This window comes from Setaria viridis, chromosome 1 (assembly GCF_005286985.2).
Source record: "Setaria viridis chromosome 1, Setaria_viridis_v4.0, whole genome shotgun sequence".
NCBI classification, from domain to species: Eukaryota; Viridiplantae; Streptophyta; class Magnoliopsida; order Poales; family Poaceae; genus Setaria; species Setaria viridis.
Genome location: NC_048263.2, coordinates 22,156,893 through 22,177,129, shown reverse-complemented (window position 1 = coordinate 22,177,129; position 20,237 = coordinate 22,156,893). Strand labels below are relative to the sequence as shown.

The following is a 20,237-nucleotide window of genomic DNA, read 5'->3' as shown; positions in this document are numbered from 1 at the left end:
TCACTGGCTGGAGACAAAATCCATTGGCGGATGGAAAGGTTATATTGATCGTCACATCGGAACCGGAACCATTGATGAAAAGGAGCATGTGGCCTTTCAGAATATGTGGCTGGACAAATTTGTATTCTGTCGAAGATCAGCCGGCCCGACCAGTAATCTGCAACCTTTGGCCGAAGCATTGGCAATGGGGTCTTCAATTTCCCTGGGAAAGCATCTTCTTGGATCGGCTTATCACTTATTGCATCAAGTATCCAGCAAACTGTTGGCTGGAGAACCCATCGGCAATCTGGGCAGCCCCTAGTGGTTCATCAACCTGTGGCTCAATCTTTACTTCCAGCGTGCCTACAAGTACGACCTCAAGAATATGTCTTTCCCCAATGATCAGCCAGAGGAAGAACCAGCTCCAACCCGCCGATGCATGTCTTATGGTGAAGCGGTATCAGCCGTCCCTAGCAGTAAACTCACCCCTTCTACAGCAGTCGAGGCCTGCAAGTGCTGTTACAATGGACTCACCAAAGGGGCTACTGTCTGGTACGCTTACCACAGTGTAGTCCCTATTTTTGAGCTGCCATATTGCTTCGATTTTGTCATGTGCACCTTCAACGGAGAAATCCGAGAGACGATCATCAAGCCTGGAATTCTTCCAGCTAACTTTTTCGCCGGTAAAGGTCAATATTCGACATACGAATTTTATCACCCGTCGGCGGCAGCTTGTCAACTTGGCTTTGGACAATTGCCGATAAGACCTTATTTCGCCAATCTTGTGAAGCCCTGTGAGAAACTTTCCAGCGGCCTCGAATATAACAGACTCAGCAACTTGGCCACGGATACCAGCACCATCAACTTGGAACCATGCACAGCTGCAACCTTCACCATTAAACAATTCAAGTTGTGGTGGAAAGAATGGAAGAATCATCTCTTCTGCATGGCGATAGGGATTTACTGTAGGAAGTTTGACCTGGACTTCAATGATCCCGACGGAGGGGTAATCACTATCGATTTCACCGAATCTTCTTTCATCACAGATATTTTCTTCCCACTAACACTTCTCCCCTTTGCAGGGTATTGACTTTACACCACCAAGAGTTAGCCAAAGCAACAAGTCGATTGCCTACGCCCCTCCATCGGCTAATCCCCTCATCGGCTACGGTGCGCCATCCTTAATGGACATAGCTGCAGGCCGAAAGTGCAAAGTTTCTACTCTTGAGAAGACTACCCATAAGAAGCGCCTTCAAAAGGGCTCAACATCGGCACAAGCGACCGATCCGCCGACAGTAGCGTCAACCCAGGAGACTGATCCAACGGCAGCGGCGACACCCCAAACGGCTGTTTTGGCGGAAGTATCATTGGTAGTTGCATCACTTTTGATAGAGGCTATCTAGGTAATCTCACTTATTTGAATCTCTCTAGATATTTTACTAGCGCTGACTCTTGTTTCTTTCAACCTTCCGCACAATCGGCACCAGAAGAGCCCGTCCTAGTATCGGCTATGCCTCCGCCTCCTTCGTCGGCTGATCCGCAGGCTAAAGATACTCTGGAGACTGCACCGTCCATCACCCCAATACTTGAGGTGAAACGCATACTCTATTCCAACCCTTTCAACCCTTGTTGTTAAGAATCCAGCCGGTTTTCTACACAGACTATCCTAGATGTGTTGGCCGCTCCCCTTGAAACACCGGTAGACGATACGTCTTCTGAGAACATGCCACCCTCCGTTGAACTAGTTCAACAAGAGCCTCCAGTAGAGTCACCAACACAAGCTGGAGAGACCCAACTGAAGGTGGTAAAGACTTTTTTGCATATTAGCCGATTTCCCATCAACTAGCTTCATCATCTTATAGTTTACCAATCTTTGCAGGCTCAGGACACTCCGGACAACAGTCTCTTTTCCTTCCAGGTTGGGGAAATCCATGAGGAAGAGGAAGTTTTGTCACACCCGCCAGTCCTAGGATCTATTCCTGATGACGTAAAGGCCAAACTTCAAGACATACTTGACTTCCTTCAGCAAGACATTGGCCAACTAGTTAAAGATGCACAGCCGATGTGTGACATCCTCCGCAACCTCCAAGGCCAGATCCCAGAAGACAAAGAGGAAGCCATCCTCCCCACAGCCTATATAGAGAGCCACCAAGTCCCGGTGTTAAGGGCTCTACGCCGTACAGCCGATCGCGTCAAAAGGGAACAATTGGATAAGGATAAGGAATTCCATAAGCTTCAAGCCAATGAAATCCATCGTAAGATCGGCTTTCTTAGAGATTCTTGCCCCAACATCATTGGTGAAATTGATCGGCTTAAAAAGAGGAGAGCAGAACTGATGAAGGAACTGAAAAGCATCGGTGATGCCATCACCGTCAAAGAAACCAAGCTTGCTCAGCTTCCAGAAATCCTCAAGCAGTTTGAGCAGGAAAAGCAAACACATGCCCATCAGGCTATTCGACTACACCGGAGCATAACAGACATACCCGATTAAGTCGATGACGACCGTAGGGAAATAGAGGCTGCCGATTAGATTCGCCTGCGTGCAATAAACGCTATCCAGACTCTTCTAGAATAGTTGTAACGAACGTTATTGGCTCCTATGTATTCTGGCACCTGGTACATTCCTCCCGTGATGTCAATATTCAACATTCATCTTCAATGTAACTTGGCTATTTCTTCGCAGCTTTTTTTGACTTGCCAATGGCTAGTCCATTTAAAGCCCTTTTTGACCAACCGTTGTTCACATTTCACATGTTTACTCATCTTATAAATACGGACCTCTACGCCTCCCTTGAGGTCACCTTCAAGACCGCACACACTGCAAGTTCTCGAGCCAGATCGAATTCACGCAACCAAGATGGCTTCCTCTTCTTCGGTCAACCAGGTATTGCTATGCTTTCTCTATTCTGAATTGGTTATCGTGAACTAAACCTTGACTCTTTGTTCTCTTTTCTATCAAGTGGACGAACAGCTTGAATGAGTCATCCAGATCCTCCATTCCAACGAGCTCTCACCCAAACAGACAAAGCTTTGATCCAAGCTCACCGTGATCGAATCAGAGACCATCTGCCCACGGACGTCAAATCGATCTTGTCCTCAATCGAAGCCGCAGACTCAAACCAGCAGGTGCAGCAGCCAATCCTTCGAAGCCATCAACCCCCCCCCCCCTCCCCCATGTATTGCTCGAAGACAAGTTGGCCAGTTTGGAGGCTAGGAAGATTCAACTTCTACTAGAATTGGACCGAGTCAACAGGGAAATCGACTCTACTGAGGCCCAACTGGGACGCCTCCCAAGCACATCTCGCCAAAGGGAGTAAGTATTTGCCGATACCAATATAGAGCCATCCAGATTTTCCTGTGATAAAATGTCTTGGCCATGATACGATAATGACTTCGATGTAATCACCTTCTATATTCCAAATGTTGCAAGTATTATTTGTTCTAAGGGCGACTTGCATTGTGTCGGCCATATTACATCCGATTTCATCCGCTATCCGTATTTCTGCCTTTTTCCTTCTTTCTTTTTGGACTAAAGGCGATACCATCAGTATCGACTATGTCAATCCGAGGCATCACACCGTCGGCTATGCATCTACCCATATACTAGGGTAGTATTTCTTTAAGTATTTTCCATTTAGAGCCCTTGTGAACTCCTCTCCTTTAAGTGTCTCCAAAATATACGCGTTGCTAGGAGCACACCGGTTTATCCGATACGGTCCCTTCCACGTAGGCGATCATTTTTCAAACTTGGGATCTTTAGACCCAATCGGCAATACCAGCTTCCAGACTAAATCTTCTTGGAAAAACTCTTTGACCTTGACCTTGACCTTTTTGTCGTACCAGCCACCCTCTTCTTATTTTCTTCGATGCTGATCAAAGCCCTTAGCCGATGACCCGCTAGGTCTTCCAACTTCCCTTTCATCAAAGTAGAGTATTCTTTGACTGTTAACTGGTCTTGCAACGACACACGCCTAGACCCAGTCTTTAACGCCCAAGGTAGAACTGCTTCATGCCCATAAAACACATGATAAGGGGACACTTTTGTGACTCCGTGACAAGCCATCCGATATGCCCATAAGGATTCGTTCAACGTAGTGTGCCAGCACCTTGGCTGCTCTTCATCTTCCACTTAATTAATTTAATGATCCTCTTGTTAGATGATTCAGCTTGGCCATTGTCCATGTCTATGCAGGACCCACCCGTACCTTATCACGACTCACGATCTCTCAAGCTAGCAACCGAACTCCTTTTTTATCTCAATGCATGCAAAGTTAGTTACCGCACCTTACACGCATGCGCATGCATTGACTCCTGCCTAGACTTGTCTCCTACGCGATGATTACCAAAATTGACCTGTTCACGTGCATGCCTTCTAAATCTCTCTAAACCTAAAAGGACTCTATCTATCTCCCTTCAGCGCAATTTAATCTACTAAGTCCCTTCTATCTCCAATATACACCTGATCTGAGCCCTTGTTTGGCCACCGAACTTCTCCACAAGTAATTCGGAACGGCGGAGCCTGAGCCCTAAATCCAAGGCGGCAGCGCAGGGCATACGTGGGAAAGTGGAGATCGATGGCTTCTTCGGCCCGCTGGAGTCTCGGCACGGCGGCGGCTGTGGACGCCCCCTGGCCTCCCGAGATTGAGGAGAGGTACGAGCGCCTGCAGAAGCTCGGCGAGGGCATCTTCGGCCGTGTCTACAAGGCCCGTGACCGCGCGAACAACCGGATCGTCGCTGTCAAGCAGCTCAGCGGCCGTAGCGACGGCACCTTCGTCCAGACGGGCTTCCTCGAGCTCGCGAGGGAGGTGACGAGCCTCCACAGGTGCCGCAGCCACCCTTCGATCGTCAGGTTCCGGAACGTCCATGCCGAGAAGCGCGCCGCCGTCGGCGACGGCAGCGACGACGACGGCGACAGCTTCATCGTCATGGAGTACGCCGGACGGATGAACCTTCGCGTGTACATGGTGTCCCGGGGCATCCACGGCATGCCGTTCAGCGAGGCGGAGGTGCGGGGGATCATGCGGCAGCTCCTCGCCGCCGTCGAGGCGTCGCACCACGCGGGCATCCTGCACCGGGACATCAAGCCCGAGAACGTGGTGGTCGACGACGCCACGGCGGATAGGATCCGGAACCCTCCTCCGCCCGACGACGACGAGGACGACCACAAGAAGAGGAAGCAGCGGCGAATGCCGCCGCCGCCGCCGCCGCCAGAGGAGATCACATGCAAGATCTGCGACTTCGGCGCGTCGGAGCCGATGGCGGCGGGAGGCGGACGCGAGTGCTCGCCACTGGCGACGTCGGACGCCTACCGCGCGCCGGAGCTCTTCCTGCGCTCTGCGGACTACGACGGGCGCGTCGACACGTGGGGGATCGGCTGCATCATGGCGGAGCTCCTCGCTGGCACCGGCGCCGCCTTCTTCGAGGGCAAGACCGCAGAGGACGTCTTCGCCAACATGCTGGGAGTTGTCGGCGCGCGGGGCATCAAGGACTGGCTGGGGCCGCGCCAGCCGGGGAGTGGCCGCCGCTCGGCCGCCGAGGAGCGGGCGCGGAGATGCCCGGAGACAGGCCGTCTTCGGAAGGTGTTCCCGGAGAAGGTTCTGTCCCAGGCCGGGTTCGAGGTCCTGAGCGGGCTGCTGGAGAGCAGCCCTAAGATTCGGCTCACGGCGGCGGAAGCCCTGCAGAAACCCTGGTTCAACGACCAACGCACGGACGACGAAGGCCCTCGCGAGAGCCCTCGCCGTCGTGGTTTGTTGGGTGTTTGCTTCATGTCGTGCGCAACCGACGATTAGGTCTACACGTCTAGTACTTTGTCAGCAGGAGGTTTTTTTATTTCTCAGCAGCATCGTCCATTGTTTATTAATTTATTACTACTTAGTGCTTGCTTTTCTTAAAATTAGTTTGTTCGTTATTATTATTGAATTGAATAATCTGTTTATTAAAACATTCTAATCACTGGACCTTGTATCAAGGCGAAACAAGATTTAGGAATATATGCATGATATGCTGGCATTGTGGCTGTTTACGTGGAACTATTCAGGTCCTTGTTATTAACTGTTGATGCTATTACTGACCTACAGGCTACAGTACATGATCTTGGCTCTTATTAGCTAATCAGGAGTCAGGACCATCCAGCACGCTTGTGTTTGCACACGGGCATTGCTTAGAGCGGAAAAGACACTTGATTGAAGACGAAATCACGTGCTACTTCCGCACGGGCATATATATCTCTATCCAGGACTCCATGGTTGTCTGTGATCTACGGTACAGGGACTCCTTAAACTTCTGTTGCCGGACAATGAACACTTCTCCCAGTCTCGCCCGAACTAGGTTTTGCTGCAGCTGTACAAAGAAACAAGAACAGCGCCCGATAAGCCAGAAAGCTACACTGCTGGTGTTCCTTTTTTCCAGTATATTTTTTCGAAAAATTGGAAACGACAATTATTTTTTGTTCACTACATGTTAGTAGTCTCATCGTCTGCTTCAATGTCGTATATGATTTTTTTTCCTGATACGTGGAAGAGTCAATTATTCATCTTATATTCTGAAAACGTTGGGCGTTGAAGGGGCCAACATGAGACTTATGGGCCTCAAGTATCGATCGAAACTGTTCTGGCTGGGCTCCATATACACACTCGAATCGTCGCCGGTGGGCAGAGAACCAGACGATCGACGTGCCCCAGCTATCGTGACGTGAATTCGTCGCCCGCTCGTCATGGGACCAGATGGCGAAGTCGACGACGAGTTGGTCTTCCGAAGCCTTGGATGCTAAGGTTTCCGCGGCCGCCGGCCGGCGTGGCGCACCATCCCCTCGTCAGCAGTCAGCTAGCAGCCTAGCACTAGCACCACCACGATCCGGAAGCGGGTGGAGTGGTGGACGCCGCAACAAACGCATGCCACGTAAGCTCCGATTACGATAGAACGACGCGGCAGGACGGGAGCCTGGTTAGTCAAACGGCAACCTGCAGCGAGCGTAACGGTGCGGCTGAATTTAATGCATGGGCGCCATGTGCTGGTTCCTTGGGAGCTGCGGTCAACTCGAATCCATCGAATTTTTACAATCAGCTTATTCCGTCGATCGCCACAAGCCAAGGATCAGCCTCAGTGCACCGTAGGGTGATGAACCAACTAAATGCGCACTAAGGCTACTGATTTTGTATCAATTGGTGATATACTATAACTTTACTAAAGAAATTAAAGTCAAAATATGTACTGGAAGACTTTATGCTACCAAAATATTATACGTCTACATTTTTTTCCTACTAAAAAGATACGTCCACATACATGACATATAGATATGGATGGAGAATAAGTATATACTACATTTGACTTGAAATGCGCGTATCTATTCCTATATCAAATATTAAAACCGTCGTGGTTATTTTGAAAAAAGTCCCTCATCTTTTTCGTAATTACCCTCAATCCTCTGTATCTCAACCGTCGTGTTCTTTTTTTTGTCCGTCATCGTCTCCTAATCCGTGTCGGTGAAAGTCGCGGAAAAAACAACCGGTTTTGGTGCTGAACGGCTCGGTCTGCGGGGCTGGCGCGCCTGGGTGTGGAAAATGCTATGCGCTGCACAGGTAAATTTAAAAAAGAAATACTTCTAGTTGGGTTCAAAGGCTGGCCACGGATGGACTTAACTAGCGCACTCCACACCACTACACCATGCATTGCTTTTTGATGTTTTTGATAGCAAATGGAACACCCGATCGAACGGACCGAACGGCAGTAACGCTGCGTAGCCCAGTTAGACCGATCTAGCTACCGGTTTCTTAGGATTTTGCCTGGATCAATCGCTCGAGGGATAACTACCACGCTTTACGTGATGGAGGATGGTTAGGTTTACAAGCAAACCAGCAAAGGGATAACCAACGTACTTACGTGGTGAAGAATGACTAGTTTATGAGCAAACTAGCAAAGGCCGTCGAAGCTCTCGTCCAGGAGGGACCCCGTCAGGGTGTGGATGTCGCCGGCGTGTCCTAGGTCGACCAGCAAGCCTAGGACGCCATCTCTAGTCATGGAAAGCAGTAGATGAATAGCATGAAGGTTGGAAGAGATTTAGGGTTTAGGAGATAAAAAATAAATGCATAGTTATTCGATTTATTGGGTTGCCCTCAATCAGCCGTGGCCCTTTATATTTATAAGGTGGAGATGTCTTGCCCCAGTAGCAGTCGAAGGTTATACAAATCCTGAATCAAAATACAACTCCTAACTCAAATTAGGCTGGTCAATCCGGTCTGACTGGTCTGTACAGGGCTGTATCTTACTAGAGCCATAACTCTCTCATCCGGACTCCAAATTGGACGTTCTACATATGCATTTCGATCGCCTTGACCAGATCTACGCAATGGTGATGTCCAATCAGAGATTTGATAATATTTATAAAACCGATGTAACCGGTTTGTAGACTGATTTGTCTAGATTCAAACAACAAAGATACCAATTTTCATCCCAAACAAAACAAAAAGTCTCCGCGTACGGTACCGAATCGACGCAGGTAGATAGCTAGTCAGCTCTTGCCAACCTCTAGGGTGGACCTGCACGCTAGCGGGACGACCGATCGATTGTTCGGCCCAGTCCAGAACGACGACGGATCGCTTCACACTTTGGGTGGTGTGGGAGGCAGCCTAACACTGTAACTGTAACGAACACAACGTGGCTCATCCGATCCTGTTGTGACCGGCGAGGAAAAGAACCAAATGCCAAGTCCGGATCTGGGTCGCTCGCAAGTCGGGATCGACGACGTACGTCACGGCGACCGCCAGATACCGGCCGGCCTGGGCCGACGGCGCAAGTTGCACACGCACGGCGATCCATGATGAGATTCCCCACGGTTTCAATTCGGCCTGGAGTACTACTTGACTCCCAAGGTCGGCGGCGGGTCGGAAACGGCAGACGCGTTTGCCACCGCGCCCCAGCCCCGCGACCGACGACCCTTTTGTTTCTCTTCTCTCTCGTGGAGTTCAGACCATACGGAACCAACTTGCCAAGCGACAGGCTTAACTTTTTCTCGCGTTCAAACTCAGACGCTCTAGCAGCACTGTAGAGCTGCGCGCATACGTGTAGACTGTAGAGCAAGTGAGCAAACCGATCAGGTTATCCGGAGGCGCAAAAAAAATCGCTAGAGCGAGAGCGACGCATGGGGGATAGGATTATATTTAGGATCACTACATTTCAAGTACCTATCACCCATAAATTAAAGAATGGTCATTAGGTCCTGACACTGACATGGAAACTATCCGGCACGTGTCCACCACGTACAGTTGCGTGCTATGCTACCTGGTGCCGCTTTGCACACGGTTGTTTATCAGCTACCAGTGCTTTTTGCCCGTTTTGCTTTACTCCCAACGAGCGAGCATGGTTACCCGGCACGATGATGGCTGCCCATTCGTCCACAGCTGCGTGTATCCACTGGCTGGACGTGCCTGGAAAAAAAAGGGAAAAAACGGACAGCTGCAGCGGACGTATACGAGGGTGGCACGCCCATGGGCAAGCGACATCTCTTGGCTATGATGTCTTGATGATTGAATAAATAAAGGTTAATAATGGAACAGTCCAGGCAACAAAGGAGAAGAAAGAGAAAAAAAGGAATGGAACAGGGAGCAATTTTCGAAACATGGCATAGGGACGGGGAAAATGAAGGAAAGACATGGACGAATGAGGATAATTGCATTGAGCCCCTTTGCATAGTTTCATCGACCTCTTTCCACCCACCGAAGTGTCATCTCCTATGTATTTGCTATTTGCTCCTCCCATGTAGACTTCCACCTTCAGAATCATCACGAGAGTGGTATCTGATCGCGATTATTACAGACACACCTAAAACACTTAACATCATTGACCGATGCGACCGATGCGCAGAGTGAAAGGCCATCCATGGGATGAAAAAAAATGCATCTCTAGACTCTAAAAACTAGCAAGCCTTGACGAGCCGCTCCGTTTTGATTGTCAGTGTCAGTGCGTTGCAATATCTAGAACCGAAGTCAATGTGTTCTCTTGAATAGCACCTGAAAACAAATTTTAGACAACCCCTTGTCAATACACAACTTATAAGGCCATTTTCTTATAAGGCATTTGTTTTGTATGTCTAAGTCATGTATTCTCAATCCCCCTTTTCCTTCGGTTGGCAAAGTACTTTACTAATCTATATTTCATTTTATATTAATTATTTTGCTAGAAAAAATCACGACCTATATTATTCAATTTTCTTAAGGACTCCTTTTACACCTTAAAAAAAAGCATGAACATAAGCAGATCAGAAAAAAATTGAGTTAATCATCACTAGGCGTCCCCCTATAGATATGAGGAAAGCAGGTTTTTCTTAGCTTCTGGACCTAAATAATATGGTTGTGATTGAAAGTGAAGCTGGCCCCTTTTTTTACACACTGCATAAATGATCTGATACCAACGATCCTTCGTTTCACCGCAATCACGATCGGCACACACATGACCTAGCGCGAGCTATATATCCAACCAACCTTGACAAGCTCCTAATCAGCAATAGAGCTCAGTTGATGCAACAAGTAAAATGATGGTAGCTCTGACCTTGTGTGGAACGCTGCTTTTGTTGGTTTTCACACCGATGCTGTCACGTGTGGAACGCCACCTTTTTCCTTTTTGGTTGCATTGTGGCTCAGACAGTTGATTTTAGCATCAGTTTATACTTTATATACAGCAATTCCTGCGTCTATTCATTGATGCAATGGATATTAACAAATTTGAAGAGGTTCCTTCCCAACAAATCCAGTAGAATTAATAAGCTAGCTCTAAATTAGACCTGAGTAAAATAGGTCCTGAGTAAAATAGATCCGGCCTGGCCCGACGGCCCGGCCCGAGCCCGATAGGCTAAGCCTGACTCAACACTCATTTAGGGTCCACGGTCTGAAAAAATGGGCGGGCACGAGCTGGGCCCAAATAATAAAATAAATTAAATTTACACTAGAAAATGACGGGTGAGCTAGCCCGAGCCTGAGCTCGGCTCGAATTGGGCCCCATTTTTGTTGTCCCAGTGGAGTTGATGGGCGGGCTTGGGCGGAGATTTTGAGCCCAAAAGAAACGGGCTTTTGCTGACCCAGCCCGAGCCTAGGGATCCGAGATTTGCTCAAGTCTATTCTAAATCGATAGCCTGTTTTAACCTACCGAGTTTAAGGTACCATCAAATAATTTCTTTTTCACAGTGGGTTGGTATGAGTTTTGGTAGGACATTTTCTTAGGGGGTGTTTGGATCCTAAGCTAAAGTTTAGTCCGTGTCACATCGGATATTCGGATGCTAATTAGGAGGACTAAATATGAGCTAATTACAAAACTAATTGCAGAACCCTTGGGCTCAATCACGAGATGAATCTATTAAGCCTAATTAATCCATCATTAGCGAATGTTTACTATAGCACCATATTGTCAAATCATGGACTAATTAGGCTTAATAGATTCGTCCCGCGATTTAGCCTAGGGGTTGTGAAATTGGTTTTGTAATTAGTCCATGTTTAATACTCCTAATCAGTGTTCAAATATTCGATGTGACAGGACTAAAGTTTAACCCGGGGACCCAAACACCCCCTTAAATATTCAGAACGAGAGGGAAGCTAGATGTAAATTTTCCCCAACCAGAAACGGGAAACGCAAAGAACATGAGGGGGTTGCCGAGAATATCATATCTCCCGGTCCATTTAAATACCGACCGTTTAAAGCACCGCCCATTAAATTGCTCCTCTTTTCCTCCGCCCCCATTTTCCGGCCGCGCCTTCCCGGGACGCGGACACGCACGCCTACCGTGCTCGCTTGGTTTCTTCTTCCGTTCTGCCTCTGCCGGCCGGCGGGGCCGCGGCCGGAGCACGAGGAGCCAAAGCGACCAAGCAAGCTAAGCAAACCCCGCGCCCGGCCAAATCAATGGCGCCGTCGCCCCGCGCCTCCAGCTTCTTCTCCGGCGTGCTCCTCCTCTTCTTGCTGTCGGTGGCGCTCGCGCCGGTCCCCGCGGCCGCCACCGGCGTCTTCCGGGTGCGCCGCAAGTTCCCGCGCCACGCAGGCGGCGCAGGGGAGGCGGCGGAGGAGCACCTCGCGGCGCTGCGGCGCCACGACGGCCGCCGCCACGGCCGGCTCCTCGGCGCCGTCGACCTGCCCCTCGGCGGCGTCGGCCTCCCCACCGAGACCGGGTAGGTGATCGATCGACCTCGCCGCCGTGCGCGTGCCCCTCCTGCTGGCGCGGTGATGGCATGGCACAGCTAACGCCGGACGCCCGTGCCTTTCTTTTTCGCCTCCTTGGCGCGTCTGACTGGGGCTCTGCGCAGCGCAGCCTGTACTTCACGCGGATTGAGATCGGAGCGCCGCCCAAAGGCTACTACGTGCAGGTGGACACCGGCAGCGACATCCTCTGGGTCAACTGCATCCGCTGCGACGGCTGCCCCACCAGGAGCGGCCTCGGGGTACTCCTCCCCCGCCTGCGATTTCTAATCCTGAATTCCTGATGCTTCTCGAATAATCTCGAATAATCCCTGGCATAACGATGATGCTGGTTTGGTTGTAGATAGAGCTGACGCAATACGACCCGGCGGGGAGCGGGAGCACGGTGGGGTGCAACCAGGAGTTCTGCGTCGCCAACAACGACGGCGTGCGGCCCACGTGCTCGTCGGAGTCGCCGTGCCAGTTCAGGATCACCTACGGGGACGGGAGCTCCACCACCGGGTTTTTCGTCAACGACCTCCTGCAGTACGACAAGGTGTCCGGCGACGGCCAGACCACACCGTCCAATGCCAGCATCACATTTGGGTAAGTTCTCTGTTCGTAATGACATCTTGGGGAACCAGCGATTTGTACAGGTTTGTTGGCAGAGGTGTGGGGAGGTGATCGCTCTTGCTCTGTTTCTGTTCTGCAGGTGCGGTGCTCAGCTGGGTGGTGATTTGGGGTCCTCGAGCCAGGCCCTTGATGGGATTCTCGGGTTTGGCCAGTCGAATTCGTCGATGCTATCGCAGCTGGCTGCTGCTGGAAAAGTGCAGAAGATCTTTGCCCATTGCTTGGACACTGTGCATGGCGGTGGGATCTTCGCAATTGGGAATGTGGTACAGCCCAAAGTGAAGACGACGCCGTTGGTGCCGGGCATGTATGTCAACTTCCGACTCCCTGTAGAGACTTTGTGACTAGTCTATTTTTTTTATTAATTCATGCAGCCTACCATATTGCATCATTCCCTGCCATGGCCTGCCACGCACAACTCTGCAGTCTCTTGTTCATACTGTACTTCTCTTTCCATGAGATAGCTGATTCCTTGAATTTCTGTGCATTGATTTCCTACAGAGTCTGTTCAGGACTCAAATATAGGCTATACTTTGTTAATCTATGTCTTAGGCTCTTAGCATCCAAAGCTTTGACTAGTGTTTTGAAGACATCGAAACTTTGACTTTGACTTTAGCATGCGTGCATTAAATTCGATCTTGAAGCATGATCTTTCTTCACCCAAAATATATGAAAGTCAAACAAGTATACTCAAACAGCCAAACCATAACATGCACTGAAATTTTGAAAGTTTGGATTATGTTTATTATTTTTGTCTGTGTTTATGTAATATACTAATACCGTTGAGTGTCTCAAGTCCCCATCTTTCTAGCTTGTTCTGTCAAATACTTGGTTTTCTTTTCATGTGCCGCACTCACATTTATTTATATATACGGATGTTATTATGTAAATAGCAAATCTATTACTCTTCATTTACTTGTCCATGAGTACTGCCGTGTTACCAACATGATATAAATCAATTAAAATGCTCCTTTAGCTGTTCAATTATCTGAACTGAGATTCTGGATAGAAAATAGAAATACCATGCTTCTCAGAGTAAAAAGGAAGTAACCTTGTCTCATTCCACTATTGTTACCCTGCCATACCGGTTCCCTTCTACTGCTGTGCCAACCGCCCATCCGTGATTGACTAACATGTTTGATCTTGCCTTACTGTGGTGAAACACTAGCCTTCTTTGATCTTGGCCACTTACCTTTTCGTCAACTTTACCTTGATTGTTTGCCACATGACCGACATTCTTCTTGGTTCTCAATTCAATGGTGAGACCCCACAGATGAAAACTCTGTATATGTTTGTTTTGGAGAACAGGAAGTTAAGCGATTTCGTTGATGCCAGGACATATGCACTTATATGCATGTTCCTGTTTGAGACTTGTATGCATAATCATTTCCTTCTAGGACAAATCAGAGCTCAGCTATAGGCACTGTATGGTAGTAGGAGGGTATAAATTCGTGGACAAGCAAGTTTGTTGTGATCACAGACAACAGACATTGGCTGGTATAATACCCATGTGAAGCATGCTTGTGTGATGGGTGGCATTCACTATTTAATTTGTGACACCTTATGAAAATTTACCACAGGCCACACTACAATGTCAACCTGAAAGGAATTGCTGTTGGTGGTGCTACACTTCAGCTTCCAACAAATACTTTCGATTCAGGTAGAAATAAAGGCACTATCATTGACAGCGGGACAACATTGGCGTACCTCCCGGAGGCAGTTTATAAGACACTGATGTCTGCGGTGCGGAAGCATCTATCTGAAATAATCTTTGTCGTGAAGTACAATTTGTGCCCACCATGATGTTTTCTTGATCATTTCAGGTTTTTGACAAGTACCAAGATATGACCATCCGTACTTATCAAGACTTCCTCTGTTTTAAGTTTTCTGGAAGGTAAATTTGACAATAGTTTCCTATATACTCTCATATTCTCCATAATGAATGTATTATATTGATATATGCATTTGTACATTTATTATACTAATAAAGGGATTATCTTACCGCATTACTCTTTTGATTTTGGTAAAATCCTTATTTATGTATATTTCTAACTCCTAAACCAAATTCCTTTTTGTAGTGTGGATGATGGATTTCCCATAATCACCTTTAGTTTTGAGGAAGACCTTACATTGAATGTTTACCCACATGATTACCTTTTCCAAAATGGGGTAAGATAACATCTCCTTTCCCACTTTTTTTTTGCTGTGAGTGATTTAAGTAGCAATATTCTGTCAAGCCATTACATTTGCTATATACAATTCAGGTCCACTGGCTCGTTGTTGTTGTGCTAGCTAGTTATGTTGGTTGTTATATATTTGCATGGTGTGTCATGTCATACCATTGAAATATTATGCAAGCATCTTGCTTAAAGTTTGGCAGGCACTGGTAACTGAATTTACCATCTATAGTTGAAATTACCACATAGTGATCTAAAGCTTAATGAAATTTATCCTATTAAGACCCAACATGAAGAAATATTATTATCTAATAAAATTTCCTTGTATACTAAAAGGAAGAAGTTCATTCTAAACATCGCGTTGCTACTCAAACTGGTCTGTGTTTCAACAGACAGTGGGATGACTTGAAATACTAGTTGTTAACTAGTAGCGTACTCATTCGCAAAAAAAAAAAAAAAACTAGTACCGTATTGCCCCTAGGTTTTCGACCCCAAAAGCCCACTTTTGGAGTATATCTAATATTATCTGTTATCTAATCTATAGTAGGTTTGACTATTTGTTATCGCCCTGCCCATCTACCTCCTATAAATGAAGTAGGAAAAAATGTTTCTTTTAATTATCTGCAGTATCGACAAGCATTTGCTCTGTCATCATGTAAGATGACTTACCTTATTATGGAAGTTCATGCTTCAACTTAATATATGTCACTTTTTGTTGTGCAGAATGATTTCTACTGTGTAGGGTTCCTGAACGGTGGATTACAAACCAAGGATGGGAAAGATATGGTTCTCTTGGGAGGTACGATCAAGATGTTATGTAATGTTTGACCTATTTGTTCCTTATTTGCTTCTAAGGTTCATGAACTTTGTTGCAGACCTGGTCCTCTCAAATAAACTAGTGGTTTATGACTTGGAAAATCAAGTTATTGGATGGACAGACTACAACTGTAAGTGACACATGCAGCAACAAATATATAGTTGTCCTTCCCCCCACAGAATTCAAACGTTGTAGCATAGTCTATCCTTGTCTTTGTATTGCAATCTTTTTGCAATGGAATATGTAAATTCTGAAATTTGTGTTGTACATCTGACATTGTATCTTACATCGAAATATGTTAATGCTGTACTTGCATCTTTTAATTTCAGGTTCCTCGAGCATAAAAATTAAGGATGACATGACTGGCTTTACGTACACTGTTGACGCACATAATCTCTCTTCTGGATGGAGATTCCAATGGCACAATTCCTTGGTTCTGTTGTTAGTAACAACAATCTGGTCCTATTTAATGTTCTGACATGACCTTAAACTCTCGGATGTAGAACATGGAAGCTGTATTCTGTAACAAACATTGTTTGAGTTTTGTTCCTTAGAAAGAAAAGGGAAGAGAGGTTTAGACTTGTACTTCGTTAGGGGAATGATTTGATTTAGTTACAGAAGTTCACAAAAATGTAAAGTATAGTAAAACAATTGGGAAACTCGATATGAGTGTTGTCAGGTTAAAGTTTGGTTCTCTTGTGTTTGTGTAATGCAATTAGCAACCGATATGATACAATCAAAGAAAAAAGCTTGGGGCGTTATTGTGCAATTTTGTTTCCATTTTGGGAAGGACTTCTATCGCATAAATGCAATACCCTGATTCCATTGGAATGAGCATTGCTGATTTGATGTTTCATCAGCTCAGAGTCTTTCTAATAGAGAACTCCGTCCATAGACATATTTTGACTAGAAAAAGTCAAACTTTGCAGATTTTGTTCAATACTAGTCAAATTATATGCATATTTGATGCGTAAAAGTTGCATTTATAGATTTTTTATACATTTATAGTCAAATCAATAGTAGCAATTGACAATATATTTTAAAAGAAATTAAAAGTCAAAATGTATTTTAGAAGACTTTTTCTCTACTAGAATACGTCTTGCACCTACGGATGAGAAGAAATAAAAATTTGATCTTCAAAATTACTCCCTCTCTTCCCTTTTATAAGATGCACATGCATATCAACATTTAAATTTTACAATTTCTGACAAATAATTTAGACAATAATTTTTTATTTTTTATGTAAACTTGAAATGGTTGAAGTTGTAATCAAATGTATTCTCCAATAATTATAGGTTTATATCCATAATAATATAATATAAAATAAATTAATGGTCAAATTATAGTTTGGAAGACCGTATTATGTCTATCACGCCTTGTAAATAGAGACAAAGGGAGTATATAGCGGCATTTTGTATAGGGATATTAGTGTCCTTGCCCTTACTATGAAATTTAATTGTAATTTTATCTTTCTTTTTGCAACTTTGTGGTTTTGCCTTCCCTTTTGAAACCGAAGGTATCATTTTCCCTGCTTTTTAACTCCCCATAGATGGAGCCAGAATAAATTAAGTAAAAAAACATGATTTGGACATGTCATAATGCTATCAAAATTTGTCAAAATTTAGCATAAATATTTGATATCAAAACTGATGTAAAATCATATGATACTAATAAAAATAGAGGAAAATCTACATGATAAACTTGATCTTTTATAATTGAATTGACGTCGTTAGGAGCTCTTAACTGAACAGTGCTCAGTTTTGAAGAACATGAAGGTAAAATCCCGGTTGATCTTCAAAATAGGAATATAAACACAAAAAAACCCTTTTTATATGAACAGGCTTCACTAATCCTTAAAGCGTCCAATTGTGATATGTACTTCTACACCAAAATAAACAACTAGTCATGCACGATGCATAATAACAATGTTCAATATCCGTAGAAAGTACTCCATAACCCACAGGCCACAGGACCAACCCATCAAATAACAAAATATAATAAATATACAAAGAACACTCCATCAAATCCTTATGGATCTGTCTATACTCAATCGTTTGAGTTTTAGCTATCTCTTAATCACTTTTGTTGTGGCTGTTCGATTGCAAATCAGGGTCTGTTTGGCAGGGCTGCGGCTGTGGCTACTCTGGTGAAACAGCTTCTCTGGTGAAGCTGAAGCCGTTCTGGAAAGCGTTTGGCAAAACGGCTTCTCCTGCGTTTTTAGGAATGGCTGTGATAAATCAAATGTCATAGATACCCTTGATTATAAGGATTGTTCTAATAGATGAATAGAATGCTTAACATTTGTTTATAAATTTGAGTTCATTAGAAATTTAAAAAAATAAAAGAATTATTCTTTAAGATTATTTTTCCTCTTTAATTTTTCTTTTCCTTAATCCGGTCGACGTCCTTCCATTTCTTTTTTTTCTCTTTCTTTTTCTGTTTCTCCATGCAACCGCAATCCATCCTCATCCATTTGCTAATCTGAGTTCATTACAAATTATGAATATAAACTAAAGGGATTCGTGTGCCTATAATTACAAAAGGAGGCATAATCCTTACATGACATGCAACCATACAAGCTAATAATTATAAAAATAAAAGTAGCCATGATCATTACATAGCATGCAACCATATAAGCTAACTAACATGCTCAAGATGATCTAGAAAGGAAGATTGCTCTAGCAAGATCATCTCAGAATTTATCCATGGTCCGATCATCTGTTTCCATATTCGATGTATCTCCAACATCTTGAGAGACATAGTGCTTCCTATATCTTGAAAGTATAGTGGGCATATAATCAGGATTCCGATCGCATTTGCGGAAATTCTTATTTTGTGCGTGGTTTTCACGAATGAAGTTATGGAGACACATGGTTGCAGCAACTATCATCATTTGCTTCTCCATTGGGTAACTCGGCATCTTAAGAAGGATTCTCCACTTCATTTTCCACACACCAAAAGAGGGCTCTACCACATTGCGAATATTTGAATGCAAATGGTTAAAATGTTCTTGCTCACCATTTGGAGCAGGATATCTTCTCCAATCTGGCACATGATACCTTTCACCCTTGTATGGTGCCAAGTATCCAGGTCTATTTGGGTACCTGGCATCAACCATATAATACTTTCCTAAATACACATGTAAAAAAATGAAGGTTGTGAGTCACATGCATTCATGTACAGATATGAGAAAAGATAAGGTAGGTGATCTGACATACCTAGAGGGGGGTGTGGAAAGGTGGCGTGATCATGTCGAAGTGCATGGAAGAGAACATTAGTATCATGCATAGACCCAGGCTGGCCAATAGATGCATAAGTGAACCTCATGTCGAAATCAACAATACCAAGAATGTGTCGCTTTGCCACTCCGACCAATGTACCTAATCTGGTCCTCAGGATGTGGTGTCGCTGAAATGTGAGTGCCATCCAAAGCTCCAATGCAATCTTTAAAGTGTGGCATCATCCTACGATCATTACTAATCCTAGGACGTGTAGTAGAGAAATTAGGGTCAATTGGCTTTATGTAGTGCACTCATAGCCACCATACATATCAATACCTCCTCAAATTTTCTACTAATTGTTTCTGCAGAGTGCTTGAATATACCATGTACACCACTGTTGGAAGTACCTTGCCCACACACAAGTAGGAAAATGGCCAATGATTTCATAGAACTCATATGAAGAGATGATTTTAGTCCATAGTTACCCACTAACAGATCATGCAACTTGTAAAATAGAGATGCATTCATTCGAAATTGCTTATGACTTTCACCTGGAGTGTTCAGCTTCTCCATTGTCCAACCGAATCCACTTTATGCCGGAGTTCTAACATCATTCTTATCATGGTAAGTCATGAAGTACTTGCAAGAAATAAGAGCAGTGGCAAATTGACAATTCTGAGCAGACTGCAACAATCCTAAAGTGTTTTTAACCCATTCATCATGATCAGACATCTCATCATCAGAAGATTCAGATCTGTTCATGATATAAACAACACTCATGAATTTCAAAGTAGAATATAGATTCAAAGTAGCATACATAAGATTCAAAGTAACAACACTCAAACTACTTAGGCATATATAGAATATAGATTCAAAGTAGCATACATAAGCATACATATTATTTCAGAGTAGCATAGAAATAGAATCCAAATGATACAAGCATGCTGCACAAACTACTTAGGTACATCATTTCTAGTCATCCATTCATACTTCCTCTTCAGCCAATCAAACCTCTCCTCAGGAGGGCGCCTAGGGGACCCGTCGGCGGGCCTCCCAGCCACAGGAACGGGGTGCCACCAGCCCCTCCGCCAGACACGAACGGCGCGCCGCTGACCCCTCCGCTGGCCGCATCCTGGAGCCCACCACCGGATCTGCCCCTTTCAGCCGTCGGAGCCCATTTTCTAGCCACCGGAGCCGCATCCCCCTCATCCATTCCGCCGCCGCCGCCACCACCAGAGCGTGAGATCTTGAGACTGAACG

General features: G+C 45.4%; 2 protein-coding genes across 2 annotated transcripts; both read left to right on the top strand.

Moving 5' to 3' along the window:
- The first annotated feature begins 4,553 nt into the window (after positions 1-4,553).
- LOC117854926 (putative cyclin-dependent kinase F-2) lies at positions 4,554-5,768 on the top strand. Its single transcript, XM_034737189.1, has 2 exons — positions 4,554-5,093; positions 5,232-5,768. Exons 1-2 carry the CDS (start codon positions 4,554-4,556, stop codon positions 5,766-5,768), a joined length of 1,077 nt encoding a protein of 358 aa, XP_034593080.1.
- A 5,910-nt stretch (positions 5,769-11,678) lies between these two features.
- On the top strand, positions 11,679-16,525 carry LOC117833011 (aspartic proteinase 36). The gene is made up of 10 exons (XM_034724229.2): positions 11,679-12,125; positions 12,266-12,395; positions 12,497-12,738; positions 12,845-13,069; positions 14,343-14,505; positions 14,586-14,656; positions 14,841-14,931; positions 15,663-15,738; positions 15,815-15,886; positions 16,086-16,525. The coding sequence occupies exons 1-10, from the start codon at positions 11,863-11,865 to the stop codon at positions 16,232-16,234; spliced, it is 1,482 nt and encodes a 493-aa protein (XP_034580120.1). The 5' UTR covers positions 11,679-11,862; the 3' UTR covers positions 16,235-16,525.
- The last annotated feature ends 3,712 nt before the right edge of the window (positions 16,526-20,237 follow it).